The sequence below is a fragment of the Falco punctatus genome (genome assembly GCF_963210335.1).
Source record: "Falco punctatus genome assembly, chromosome: 1".
In the NCBI taxonomy this organism is placed as follows: Eukaryota; Metazoa; Chordata; class Aves; order Falconiformes; family Falconidae; genus Falco; species Falco punctatus.
The window spans coordinates 111,590,700-111,604,952 of NC_137580.1; the positions used below are offsets into that span (position 1 = coordinate 111,590,700).

General features: G+C 48.9%; 1 protein-coding gene across 1 annotated transcript in view; it reads left to right on the forward strand.

The window, feature by feature from the left end:
• The window catches only part of LOC308058458 (uncharacterized protein), a 34,600-nt gene that overhangs the window by 17,683 nt on the left and 2,664 nt on the right, over positions 1 to 14,253 (forward strand). Inside the window, exons 2-3 of the mRNA XM_080374249.1 lie at positions 421 to 625; positions 13,643 to 13,735. Of these exons, the coding sequence (XP_080230375.1) occupies positions 421 to 625; positions 13,643 to 13,735 (298 nt within the window). The remainder of the gene's footprint in view (positions 1 to 420; positions 626 to 13,642; positions 13,736 to 14,253) is intronic.

Here is a 14,253-nt window from a genome sequence, read left to right on the forward strand (position 1 = left end):
CCCGGGGGCTGGGATGCTCCAATGCAATGATCAGCCCCACATGCTGGATATTCTGCTGCCACAATGCAAAGCATGCGGGGCGCTCCGAGACCTATTCCTTGGCCCAGGGCTGGTGTGACTGCAGCTGTGGTCCCCAAGGAGCTGGTGGGGGTCATGGCCCACCCTTGGTGGAGACACTTTGGGAAGGGCAAGTGGGGCTGTAGCACTTGAGCCCGCTCAGACGAGGGTGTCTGAAGCATCCCCAAAGGGAGGAGCTGATGGAGCCAAAGGGCAGCAGGCTGAGAGATCTTAATAAAGAGGATTTTAGCTGCCAGAGCTGATGTGGAAACAAAATAATTGCACTTTGACATGCAGGAACCGAATAATTTTTGTTGCTCAGAGTGTAGCTCTCTTAAGACAATAACGTGCATTTCTCCACAGGGGTGGTTTTTGTGTCCCTCACTGCCATGGGATGGGGGTCCCAGCGCTGGAGCAGCGAGACCAGCCCTGCACTTGGCCTTCAGAGGGCAGAGCCAAGGTCAAACCCTTCTGCGAGGGATTGTGTGCCTTCCGTGCGTCTCCCTGGGCAAAGGCTGGCCTCCGCTGCGGCAGCGCTTACAGTGGATGCTTTCCTTCACTGTACCAGGTAAGCCCTTCGAGCCTCCCTGCAGCCAAGCCCTGGGGCAAGGCAAGCGGTTAACACGGTTCTGCATCCCAGGGCCCCTCATAAACCTCTGGCTGTGAAGATGCTGAGCCGGAGCCTTCCCGGGAAACAAATGTGTGACCGGGGGTAGTTTCAATAACAAATACGTAGCTTTTTTCCAACTGTTTTATGCTGGGCATTCCCTGCCAGGGAGATTTCTGAGTGTCTCAGCAACACAGTAGTGTGCTTGGAAAGGGGGCGACTGATCAGGCTGCTTTGCATGGGAGGAAAGGGGGGTGCGGGCTGGGTGTGGGCATGCCGGTAGGGAGGAACCCCTTGCCTCGGTCCCCCCGGGACCCTGGATCTGCCAGCATGCCAGGGCTGGGTGTGCAGGGGGGGCCCCACCGCTCCATCGCTGATGTGCAGGGGGGGTCCCGCCGCTCCATTGCTGAGCTGGGCAGGTGGCAGCCCAGGAGCGAGACCTGCAGGCAGTGCCTGCGGCACGTGGTTCATGAAACCTCCCGACATGTGGTGGGGCAGGAGGGGGCACGTGGCCCCGGTGCCTCCCCAGCCTCGGCGGCACTGCCGGGGCTCGTCAGTGGTGGTTTTGGGTGGGCAAAGCCCTGCTCCTTGGTGGGGTGGGTGCCAACCCAGCTTTCTGCTGTGGGGAAGCAGGTGGGGAGCATCAGGCTGTGCAGAAGGGGAAGCTCCTTGGGTTAACGCCGGAGACCTTCCGCGGGGTAACACCGATACGTGGCGGGGAAAGGGGAATTCGGTGCTTCTTGAAACTCGTATGGCATTTGGGACAGAGCAGCTGTCCTGGAGAACATCATGAACAGATGCTCCAGTGCTTATTATTTTAAAAGCTATGAATTTAAAACGTGTTAATTAGGAGGAGTGAGGCGAAACATCAGCAATTCCAACTGATCAGCCACAGGAGCCTTGTACAGGAAAATAAATGCTGGAGTGCCGAAATATGGTCTGAAAACCCTGGGTAGGCACTGGGCTTTTCTCCCTGCGGGACCAGGGCCAGCTAACTTGGGTGGGATCTTTCCTAAGACCTGAAAAGCTGGGAAGGCTGCCTGGGATGAGTATTTGTTTCAAACCTGGGACAATCTATGAGTGTGTGGCTGGAGCAGCAGAGGTTTGCTGAAGTGGAGGTGGGAATTTCACCTGCTTATTTCAGACACCGCTTGTCTGGCCGGAGAGCTGTGTAGGGAAGCCAGGAGAAACCCAGTTTGAGCAGCCTCCTCCAAAAGAACCCAGTATGGTTTACTGGGAAGCTGAAGCCTGTTAGCATCACCTGGGTACGCAGCGCTCCTGCCCACTGCCCGTGGGTCTGTGCGAGCCTTGGCGAGCCACAGCGCTGCCGGCAGAGAATCCCATAGACTGGGGAAAAAATCTTACTTAAGTCTTTGCAAAGCCACAGATAATGCACTGCAAGAGTGAACAACGAGGATGAAAAATAATTGCACTCCTATTTTTCTCCAGCTTTTCTTATCAACGACTTTATCACCTTTGGTTTTATTTTACACCTTATTTAGACTTTACTGTAATCCCAGCTATTTCACCATTGACACCTCCTTAATACCTTGTCTAACACCTCTGACACCTCTGGCTAATGCTCAGGCCCTTCTCGAGCGCAGAGTGGCTCTAGCAAAACCAGGAAAGAGCTAAAATGGAGAGAGAGGAAAATTATTTACTGCCTAGGCTCTATGAATAATATCCTTTGAGGAGAAAGGGTGGGGGCCAGCCTTCCCCATGCAGCTGAACCTTGATATCTACCCACATCAGTCTACATCTGCCCATTTCTCCTTATTGAAAGATCGCGCAGCAAGTGTTACAGGGGAAGAAGCAGTGAGAGGATTTATTGTTTGAGGGAAACTGCAACCTATAAAGGCTCAACTTAGTGAACTGAAGCAAATTAATCCCTCTTACTTAGACACCCTGCGCCAAGTTCAGCCCGATTTGAACTGTTCCGTCCCCGTGCGTCCTGCTGGTGTGAGCAGGTTTGGGGCCAAACCAGGCACCCGCTGCTGCTCCAGCAGGTCTTGGCACGGTGGGTGCTGCGGCCAGGGCTTTGCCCCTCGCTGCCAGCCCGGAGGGTGCCCTTTGGGGGCTAATTCTCCTTTTGCAGCTGGGGAAGGCAACGCCGCTGAGCCCCCTTTCTCTGTGGGCTGCTGCTGCGCTCCAGCAGCTTCTGCTGCCGGTGTCCCAGAGCACCCGGCGATGTGGGCTGGAGCAGTGCCAGGCCAGGGATTCCCACCAGGAAAACTCTCCCCTTCTTCCCCCAGTGGTCTCTAACCAGGCTGACTTTTCCTGGCAGCCTGACCTGGAAGAAATCCCATTGCAACCCTGGCACCAGTGATAATGTAGCAATACTTTCCTTTTTTTTCTTCCCTCTCATCTTCAAGTCTAAAGACTATTGCTACATTACCTAGATTTAACTACCCATTACACAAACTATATCTCTAAAGCGAGGGATATGGCAGCTTTATTATAAGTTTATTACATGCTAATTCAAGCAAATAAATTTGCTCCAGCTGTGGAGCAAAGGAGATTAATAACCTCGAAGATCAGTTCGCTGCTTTGATGAGTTTCTTGAACAGAGTAGAGTATATTTAGGAAGAGCAACTAGATTAGTCAAAAAACCCCTTTAATTATTAGTGACACTGTGCAAACTGTTTCATACGAGTGGAATACCAACTACTTAACTCCCTGACCTTATTATTCAAATAAACACTTCTTATTATAGCAACATGACTTGCTCGTCAACACATCAAATCAGCTGCCTGGGTGGTGGCTGGGGTGTCCCCGCTGTGTCAGCAGCTGGGCTGCATTAGGGGTCTGTGCCACCCTTAAAGGTGCAGGGCTCTTGCGCAGGGAATTTAAAGACCTGTATGTGCTACGTGGTGAGCAGAGGAGTGTGCTTTGCTGGGGTGGGCTCGAAGCTAGCCCCTTCCCCTGCCCAGGGTGTTTGATACTGGTTTTGATTCTGCAGTTAGGTTTTTCTGAATGCTTAAGTCTGGACGCCCTGAGCCGCCTCGGTGGTGTTGATGGTTTAATGTCTCTGCCAAGAAGCATGTGTGTGTTTTGTAGAACAGCCTTGGGTAGGGGATTGCAGGAGCGGTTCTTGTTGCTGGACCTCTCTGAGTGCTCGTTGCCATCCTGTTTGCTGGAATCCAGGGCAGTTGCGCGCTTGCTGGTTCATCTGTGTTGTAACCAGAGTGCTGGAGCAGCATACGGGCTTTTTCTGCCCCTTTTCATAGATAAAAAGCAGGGGAAGAGGGGCTTCCAAAAAAAGATTTCAGATGTTATGGAAGTATATGCACAAAGAGTTTAACCCTGAAAGTTTTTGTGGGGAGCAATGAGCTCCCGCGGGGATGCTGCACCCCCCTGTCCCTCCTGGGCAGAAAGGTGCTTTGCTGGGGGCACGTGCCGCCGCCGCTGGTGCTGCATGGAGCCTGGTGCGGCCCCGTGTGCGGTGCTGCCGGCAGGGCAGGTGGTGGCTCGGGGGGGAGCAGAAAGCGGGTGCCGATGTGGTGCTGCGGCACCCAGGGCCGGGCCGGGGGGGTCGTGCCTGCACTGAGTGAGTGCCTCCCACCCGCCGGGGTGCGAGTTGTGCGGTTTTGTTTGTTGGACTTGATTGCGTGAGGAAGATGTTTGTGACCCTGTGCCTGGATATGGGAGAGCTCAAAAAGTCCCTTCTGCCTTCTCGCAAGGGGAAATGTCCCTGGCGCCGTGTCCTGTGCCCTTAAACCGCAGCGGCTGCCCTTGAGCCTGATGAATGGAGGCAGCGGCACCTCCGGTGAAGCAGAGAGGACGCGGAGCACCGATCCGCATCACCAGTTTGATTTAAAGAATCGGTCACCAATATTCGAGTGAGCGGAGGTTATCTTTATTCGGCAGCGCTGGGTGCACAGGGGATCGCTCCACCAAAGTCATGCACACCGAGGGGACTTTTCAGTCCCCTCTTTATACGAGCAACTCATACCTATTCATTAACTTTCTGGAAAATCGTTTACATATTCATTACAATTCCAGGAACTCATTTACATATCGTACTAAACTAGTGACCATGATTTAAGTCCTTGTCTTTGCCACGTTGTATAAACAACAGGAACTTAGGACCAGGTAGCCTTTTTAAAGATGACAAATCCAAGGACTTAGCAATTAGTACATCTGTCATGTTAGCAATAACGGTCCTTGGATGTTTCCCAACTTTTAGATAAACATTAAGTACATCATCCTATAGATAAGTGGTACATCATTCATCATTCATTCCCTCCTTTTCTAGTAACTTTTGCAAATTCTTTTGCAACTACAAAAAATAATTATGCCTCATTCTTTGACAGCACCAAACAAAACATTGAAGTAATACACATATTATTCCTAAAACTATTACAATAAGTATTATAATAAAAGCATGCTTTAACCATTCCAAATTGGGTAACCATGAAGTCAGTTTGCCCCATATAGCTTTAAAAGTCCATGATAAATAGTCTAGTAATTTCATGCAGGATCTGCACCTTGTTCCATATCTTATGGATGTCTGTTTAATCATTCCATCCATCAGATTGTGAACAAGTGTTTTGCCCTGGGTTTCCAGGACATGCTCCTCCTGTCTTGTTTGAGCTTTCTAATGACAGTTATTATCACTTTCCTTAACTACTGTGGTGGTTTAATATTTGTAAATCAAATCTGGGACCCAACTCATATGTTTTATCATCAAATAGGCAATATCCTCCACTATCATTTGGCTTTTTCTAAAAGTCTGGCCAGGTAGGCCATTTTTCATCGAGAGAATTCCAGTTTTGAGAGGCCACCCCATACAGGGGTGTTACCAGGCCTCCTTTAGGAAGAGAGGTACATATCCAGCATTCCTTGGCTTTTGTAGCATTAACAATTATTTGCAATGTTTGAAGACGGGTATTGTTTACCCATGTTTCAGTTTCTAATATCTCCACAACAGTTACAATTGAGATTAGAATAACTGTACACAAATGTCCCTGATCTTTCTGACAGTCCATTGTGTCTCCGGAGATTTCTTTACGATCTAAAGAACCGTAGTTTCATGGGTCCTGCCGGGGTGACATCCCATAATTTCTCAGGAGCCTTCTTTATCCGAGAGTAGTGCATCCAGGCTGGTCGTTCTGTAATCTTGATGGCGGTGAAGGTCGTCAGCAGCACCTGATAGGGTCCTTCCCACTTTTCTTCCAAAGGTTTCCCTGAAAAAGTCTTTATATACACACAGTCGCCAGATTTAAAGGAATGGACTGGTTGATCCAACCCTCTGGCCCTCGTTCCCAATACTTGTTTATTTATAACTTTTAATTGTCCCTGGAGGGTCTTCACATATTCACATAAATATCCCTCCCCTAACTGCCTTAAATCTTCTCCAGCAAATTGTAACTGGTACGATCTCCCCTATAATATTTCAAAAGGGCTCAAATTCTCCTTTGTTCCCAGTTTAGTTCATATTCTTAATAATGCCAAGGGAAGAGATTGTGGCCAAGTTAGATTTGTCTCTTGTCCTATTTTCGCTATCTGTTGTTTAATTAAATGGTTTATTTTTCCACTTACCCACTTGCTTGAGGTCTATAAGGAGTGTGTAATTGCCAATCTATTCCTAATACTGTACTCACTTGTTGTATTATTTTGGCACAAAAGTGTGAGCCTCTATCAGAAGAGATTGTTGCTGGCACCCCAAAGGGAGAATAATCTCATTTAACAATCCCTTTGTTACCTCTCTTGCTTTATTTGTTAGACAAGGGAAAGTTTCTGGCCAACCTGAAAACGTATCAGTACTCTCCTTTTCTTGGGAGTTTGGAAAAATCAACTTGCCACTGTTGTCCTGGATAATTTCCTCTGCTAATGTTCCCTAGTTTTATTCTATTTGTTACATTGGGATAACTATGTGAACACACTTCCCATTGCTGAGTCACCGGTTTTATTACAGTATATAAATTTCGCCCTATCAGTTTCTGATTTAGACTTTTATATAACGTATCAGCTCCCCAATGAGTCTTATTATGTTCTGTTAGGGCTGTGGTCCATATTAAATTGGATGGTGTCACTATATGGCCATCTGCCAAATAAGCCCACTTATTTGATTTTATTTTACCATTCATGTCCTGAATTAGCTTTAGGTCTTCTTGTCCTTCTTTAAACGTCTAGATGTTCTAATAAATCTCATCCCAACAAAGATTTTGGTGAATTTGGCATTCTTATTTGTTTTCTTAGTTTGTACTTTAAAGGTTTCAGGATGTTTTGCTGGTGGCCAGCAGCTCCCACAACTGTAACAAATTCTTTTCACTGAAATTTAACACCAAATAGGTTGGTTTTGTATTCACTAAAAATTCCACCTCATTTTTCCTGGTTCACCAGAACCCCTTGCTGATTCATCTTAGGGCAATCTCGCTTCCAGTGCCCACTTTCCCTACAATATGCACAGTGATCCGATCCCATAGGAGAGGGATTCACTCTTTCACTTCTGCCTGACATTCCTCCTCTGTCTCTGCCTCATCTCCTCTACCAGTTTAGCACGACCCAGCTCTTCTTCTCTTACCTTCTGATTCCCTGTTCCCTCTATCAACTTTTCTATATCACGATTACCTAGTAACAATCAACTCGAACCTTTATCTAGTCCTATTAGATCATCCTGATAAGTCTTTCACGACCAACTTTCAAACATCTACATTTCCCTTTCAACGATTCACCTTTATTCTCCTCAGACCCATTGCCTGCCCTAGAGGGGCCGTTACCGGTCCTGTTGTGCTGCAAATGCTGCAGCAATTGGGGTAACATTGTCAGGTCCTTCTGCTCAGTTGTCAGCAACAGCAACCTCTTCCTCCTCACCATCGGAAGGATTGGGGCAGGAGATGCTCTTCCTGATCTGCAGGTTACACAAGCCTGCCACTGCAACAGCACTTCTGTTTCAACTCTTTCTTACACTGAATGCAAATCTGCTCCTTGTTGCTTTAAGTCTGTGTTCTTACATATCATGCCTTTGCAGGCGAACAGCAAACACCCTGCCATGCATCCAGCATGACTCAGTCGCATCTTCGATGGGGTATGTGGGTTTGTACAAAATCACCCCAATACTTTAACAGTTTCACAGGGTCTTTGACTCTCCACACCCCACTTTAGGTCTTACATACATTAGTCCAAGTTTTTATCTTACAACGTGTTTCATTCTGGTTGCTTCACAGAACGAACCACAACGTGAGCTCTTCTCTCTTTGTTTTATGTTGTGGTTTTTTTTTTTTTCCCCACAAAAATTTCAACAAGAACACCTTTCTAGTTTAGGTCTCAGTTTTTCCCTTAATCCTTTTCTAGAACCATAATCAAAGATCAGGTGGTGTTAATCCCACTTTTGTTCTCTACGAAGAAACAGCATAAGCTGTAAAATTGTGTTGTAATATAAGACTTCCTTCGAGTGGCCATCTTTCACCATCACCTAATGTATACAAAAGCCACCAATTCTGACAATATTTTAAAAATGTCTTTTTGTTCAAATTTCCACTGGGAATTCCACCAAATTCTTTCCAATGCTTCAAAATACATCCCAGGGCTGTTTTGGTATCTATATCTTGGCTCGGTCGGCCCCCCATCTTCCTAACAAGTCTGGTATTTGTCTACAATGTATTAGTTATTATTGGAGGTACCATACTTATCTCAGAACACACACCACAGTTCAAGACCTCTATTTAGCCTTATTTCTTGGTCTCACTATTTTTATTATATATATTTTTTTGCGAGGAGATAATATATCTTAGACACTTGCTACCCTTTGCTCGAGTATACAGACAGCACCTACAACACTAGGGGCAGAGGCTAGTTCATGCTTTTTCCAAATGACGTTAGTTCTAATGTTTTGTCCATAGTCTCCCGCTCTAATTTCTAATTATGCATTCCAACACTTCATAAACTGATTTTTTTCAATTGCTCCGTCCATCTCTGGCCGGCCCCTCGCAGGGCACACAGACACGCAGATCAGGACTCCCTACTCGCTTCGCAGTGACACCGCGTCTCTCACAAACATCACACTCCCTGGGCAGCCCTCAGTCACACAGGCAGTATGTTACACGGTACCCTGCACTTACACACAGCTCTAGGAACACTGACAGTTCGCGTTATCACACAAAGTACGCATTTCAATGAACAATTGCCAAAAAACAGATTCCAATTTTTTTCTGGCCTCAAGCAGAGTGTTAAGTTTTCAGCTATTTGCCTACAATTACCAAATATTTTTTTTTTTCAACATACATTTCATAACTCCAATTTTGAACATGTAACAAGACAACATATAGAACAAACAAGACACAGAGCACTATGTCAGTTGTTATATTCTAGGAATTCCCCAAATCCTTAAGACAACCTAAAGGAAGTTTTTAGCTTCTCAAATCTTAAGACAATCTTTTAAGATTCAAATATTCAAAACAAAGAATAAATATAAATCCCTTTTATGTTGTGCAGAAGTCCTTGTCCACCTGTGTGAGAAGCTGAAGGGTAGGGGAGTCTTGCCGATAGAAGATACTGTCGGGGGCCCTGAGGGTCCCCAGGCCCCTGGATTCCAGCACTGGTGGAGAGTTCTCCTGGCTGGCGCGCCAAATTGATGCCAAAACAGCACGGAGTAACTGCTCAGAGACTAATTTTGTCTTTAAGCAGCAACCCCCACCATATACTCAATAATTCTTTGCACTATATGGGCTTTAAAACATATAGAGGTTTACACTCACCCCTCAGATGTTCAAGACAATAACCATATACCAACATTCAGAATATACCTAATACAGAAATATTCTCACGTTTCCAGCATAAAATGAGTATAACAATTAATATTAGTAGTAATCCTAATAGAAGTTGGGGGCCGACTGAGCCAAGAAATAAATACCAAAACAGCCTTGGGATGTATTTTGAAGCATTGGAAAGAATTTGGCAGAATTCCCAGTGGAAATTTGAACGAAAAGACATTTTAAAAATATTGTCAGAATTGGTGGCCTTTGTATACATTAGGTGATGGTGAAAGATTGAGTAATGGGCCATATATGATTTGTTTAAAGAAGAGTGTGCTCATGTTTATCTGAGGAAACCCTTATTGTTGACTTGAGGATGTACTAAATCCTTGAATGGGTGACATAGGGAGTGTGCTAATTGTCCAGGCACAAGATATGTTAATATTGTTAACTTGAAGATATACCAAATACTCGAATGGGAGTGTGTGAATTGTCCAGGCAAGAGATATGTTACTGTTGTTAACTTGAAGATATACTAGGTCCTTGAATAGGAATGTGCTAATTGTCCAGGTGGGAGATATGTTAATGAGTTCTCAGAAAGTTAATGAATAGACATGAGTGACTTGTATAAAGAGGGGACTGAAAAGTCCCCTCGGTGTGCATGACTTTGGTGAAGTGATCCCCCGTGCACCCAGCGCTGCCGAATAAAGATAACCTCCGCTCTCTCGAATACTGGTGACTGATTCTTTAAATCAGTGCCCAGGGTCCTGCAGCAGTCTGCGGGGTTGGTGTGGGTTCAGCTGCTCTTTGAAAAGCAGCAGATCGAGAATATTCTCCTGCCTCATGCTTCCTGCTCTCCCCTGTCTCTCCGCCGCAGAAGGCAGCTCCTCTGCCTTCAAACAGTTTCTATTATATGTAGAGCAAGCAGAAATGATGTGTTAAATACATCCCGGGCTGAAGCTCTGAATCAAATCAATTCTTTTTTGATTCCCCAAGCTTTTGAATTTTCAGCTCTGCCGAAGAATTGTTAGCACAAGAATAGGGCTGAAGGAGCAATCCTTTCGTATCACTATTGACTCAATTATTTTGCCTCTTGATTTTCTATGAAGCGGGCGCGCTGCCGCGCTGATATGCTGATTGCTAATGGCAGAGCATTGTTCAGCGCCGTCTGGAAGGCTTGGGGTGGAATGCCTTCATCTCCCCACTCGCTGCAGCCTGCGTTTGGGACCTAGTTTTATTTTGATTGATGCAAACTGCAGTGCACAGAGGGGTGTACAGAGCCAGGCTGTTGTGAGCTGCCGGGGGGACCCTTGGTTGGGCTCCAGGCTGCCGGTGCAGCAAAGGGTTACGGCTCTCGCCAGGGCTGGGCTGTGTTGGTGATGTTGGTGACCTTCCTCTGTCTGACCTACCCGCACTCCTGGGATGTTCCTGGCGCTGCTGCACGCCCGGATCGATCGGGCCAGCAGGGCATAAAGCGGAGAGGTTGCATTTACACAGTGTCACGACTATCAATATTGACAGCTCGGACGCGTGTCCTTCGGGCCGGCGTGTGCTGTCAGCGCCGGGTTATTAATGCCCCGGTGGCCGCCCGTGCCCTGAGCCCCACCGTGCAGGTGGGGGGGCTCACCGGTGACTCGAGCCCGGTGCCCAGCGGTGATGCTGAGGCCCTGGATGCTGCATCCCTCCAGGGTGTTCCCCTGCCTTTAGCATCTCAGCTCAGGCACCCTCTGAATGGGGGCTGTTACCTGGCCGCTGTCGGGGCAGAGGGGGACAGGGACAGGGACGGGCTGTGGCTCCGGCTCCACCGCGGGTGGCTGGGAGGGTCGGGAGCCCCCAGCCCCACTCAGGCTTGCTCTTTCAAGATTAGAGAGAGGAATTCCCCACCCAGCAAAAGGTGGAGGAAGAAGGGTAGGAAGCACTTTGGATCTGCAGATGAAAAGGGCTGAGAGGAACAAAACGCTGCCTTGCTTTGAAGATGCAAACCCCTGTATAAATCCTAAGCAATTTTATTAGTGGCTCAAATGCGCCACAGGCTTAAAAAAGGCAGAAGTGCTTACTTTCTCCTGCTTGGTATTCTCACAGATGTTAACGTTGCATCAGTGCCCACAAGCGCTAGGTGCTCTTGACACAGGAGGCTGGGTGCAGCCAGCAGAATGGGGCTGTGGGGCTTTAGGGCAGCAGGGACCCTGTGAGACTGGGCCAGGGTGTCCCCTGTCCCCTGGCTCCAGGGGGAGGCAGATGAGCCCGCCTGTGATGCACACTGAATATTTTTGATTCAAACTTGCTTCTTCCAAGGCAGGGTCAGACAGCGGCTTGAACACATATGAGCAGAAAACTTTTGCTTTTGTGACAGATGGGCTAAAAAGTCGGGTGCAAAGGAGCAGGGGGAGCCTGGGGAGTGGCACCCCCCCGGTGCAGCCCCGGCGAGGTTATGTTCTGTTATGGAGGCTGGGTTATGGTGGGAGGCACTAGGGCTGGTGGACCTGAGGGGGGGGATGCGCCTGGTCCTGCTGCTGGGGCTCCTGCGACACCCCAGGGAGGGGGAGGGCTCCAGAGCACCCCGCCACGGGGCTTTGCGGGGTGAGCATGGCCTTTCAGCAACACCTTGGTGCAAAGCTGTCAGGGCAGAGAAACATATTTTTAAAAGCGTTAGTAAATGCGTAGAACATAAAACGCTTGTGAATATACCTCTATCAGCCATGGGTAAGAGAAGGGGAAGGACGGAAAAATAATTGAGCTGGATTTCAAATGGTTGGACTTGATGATCTTAAAGGTCTTTTCCAACACAAATGACTCTGTGATTCTATGAAGCGGTTTCAGTCGGGCCCTTTTCAAAGCCGCCAGGAGCTGCCAGTGAAGTGCAGTAACCAGGAAGGGAAAACTATTTCAATTCAGTTCTTTTTGGAAAGCGGGACCCTGTAAGGGGCAGCTCCTGGTGCCTTTCCTGAGCAGAACAGGGTTCCACCTCTGAGCGCAGGGACTGGCAGGGGTCCCCTTCCCTTTGCCCCCCCATCAATGTCTCTGCTCTTCCCCACAGCGGGTCCCTGTGCCGGGGCGGCTGCCACGGCTGCCGACGGGTGAGCTGGGGAAGAAAGGAATATTGTTTTGTCCAATTTGCCAAACCAACAGTAGGCTTTTTAAAATGATGGTGTAAGAAATAGCAGCAACTGCCTCTCTCTCTATTTTCCCATCAAGAGGTAGGCAGTAGCATCCTTCCCACCTTGCTTGTCCCCCTGACTCCCTGGCCAATGCCACCTTCGTTGTGTGGCAGACTGGAGCTGGGGAATGAAGCTGCTGTTGCCTGTTGAAGCGCAGAATCGAGCTGGTTTGTCATTGCAGGGCTTCGCCTCCCTCCCTGCCCTGGGACGTGGCTGGGATGGACGGAGGGAGCCCGGCAGCGCTGCCGACCCCACATGCACCCTGTGTGCATCCCACATGAGCACCCCACATGCACCTCATGTGCGTCCCACATATGCACCCTATGAAGGTGGGGAGGCAGCGAGACCCTGGCCGTGCACCCCTCCCTGGGTTTGATTAAACTCCATTTGATTGCGTGTGAGAGCTCTTTAGGTCCCAGCCACCGCTGCGAGTAACACCGCTTTAATGCGGCTCACTGTGCCCTTGCCTGCCCAGTGAGCACCAAGGCGCAGCATTAAGGGCAGGGGTCGCAGCAGATGGGCTCCCCCTGGCTCCGGCCACGCTGCCCCGGCACGGCTGGTGGGAGAGCCGCGGCATGGCCCAGCCTCCCAGCATCACCATCAATCCTGGGGAAATTCAGCTGCTGTCAGTGTTTGGAGACGCTGCAAGTGACGATTTTGTAATTGCTCCCCTCTCTCCACAGCTGGCGCAAGACAGGGGTCATTCGGCTAATGCACATTTCAGTCTTCATTGCCTTTTAAACTAGTTTTTAATCAGTAATTATTAGCAGGTGGAAACAGTGCATAGGCTCCTCTCACTCACTCCCCGGGTGAGTGCCACTTGGTATGTCACGGCAATTAGCACCCAGTGTGGGCTGGCCACTGTCACCATCACCGGCCCCATACTGGGACCTCGGCTGGTCCCCGAGCCCCGCGGCCGTGCTGGCAGAGCGGGCAGCTTCGGATGGGAGCGCAGCCTGGCATCGGCTGCAGCAGCAGCGGCCCTGGCACGGTCGGTTGTGTTGGGAAGGTCAGGCTGGGGGAGCAGGGTCTGGGGACCTGCCAGCCTGGGGCAGAGCGGCTTCGAGGACCGGGCTCTTCCGCTCACACCAAAAACTTTTTAATTTTCTTTGTTCGCCCTGCAGACGAGAAATCATGGAGCAGTGGATGCAAGCGGCAGACGCCAGCCCGGCCCGTGGGAGCCCGTGCCGCTGCTAATTACAGCCGCTGCCATGGAGGTAAATAGCAGGGAAATGAGTCCGCCACGGATTCGGGAACGACGTCAAGTACTGGTGCCCTTTGCAAACAGCTAGTGAATTACAAGTATCTCTCGCTACACAGGACCTGCCACCACCTTATGACCAACTGAAAACCGCAGCCAGGCACCATCAAAAAGCAGAGCCTGCTGTAATTGTTCATGTCTTACGCTATTTAAAATAATTGAAAGCAGAATGGTTATAAAGGTTTGGGTTTGCTTTTCCATGGGGTGGGGTGTCATTATAAGCAGGTCCCAGTGCTCCGTGCGCTGGGTGGCATCCAGGCTCGCGCCCGCCAGAGATCAGTACCCTGCGGAACAAATGGGCTTTAAAAACCCATTTTATTATTCTTTATTAATAATGAGGAGGCCCTTGTAAATAGCCATGAAAGGAAGCGCTTAAGCTCATAATTAATAAATGCTGGCTTGGTTTCTGCTGCCGCATGGCAGCCTTGAGATGCCCGATGGGAGGATACACAGCTCTGCTGGATATATCTGTCT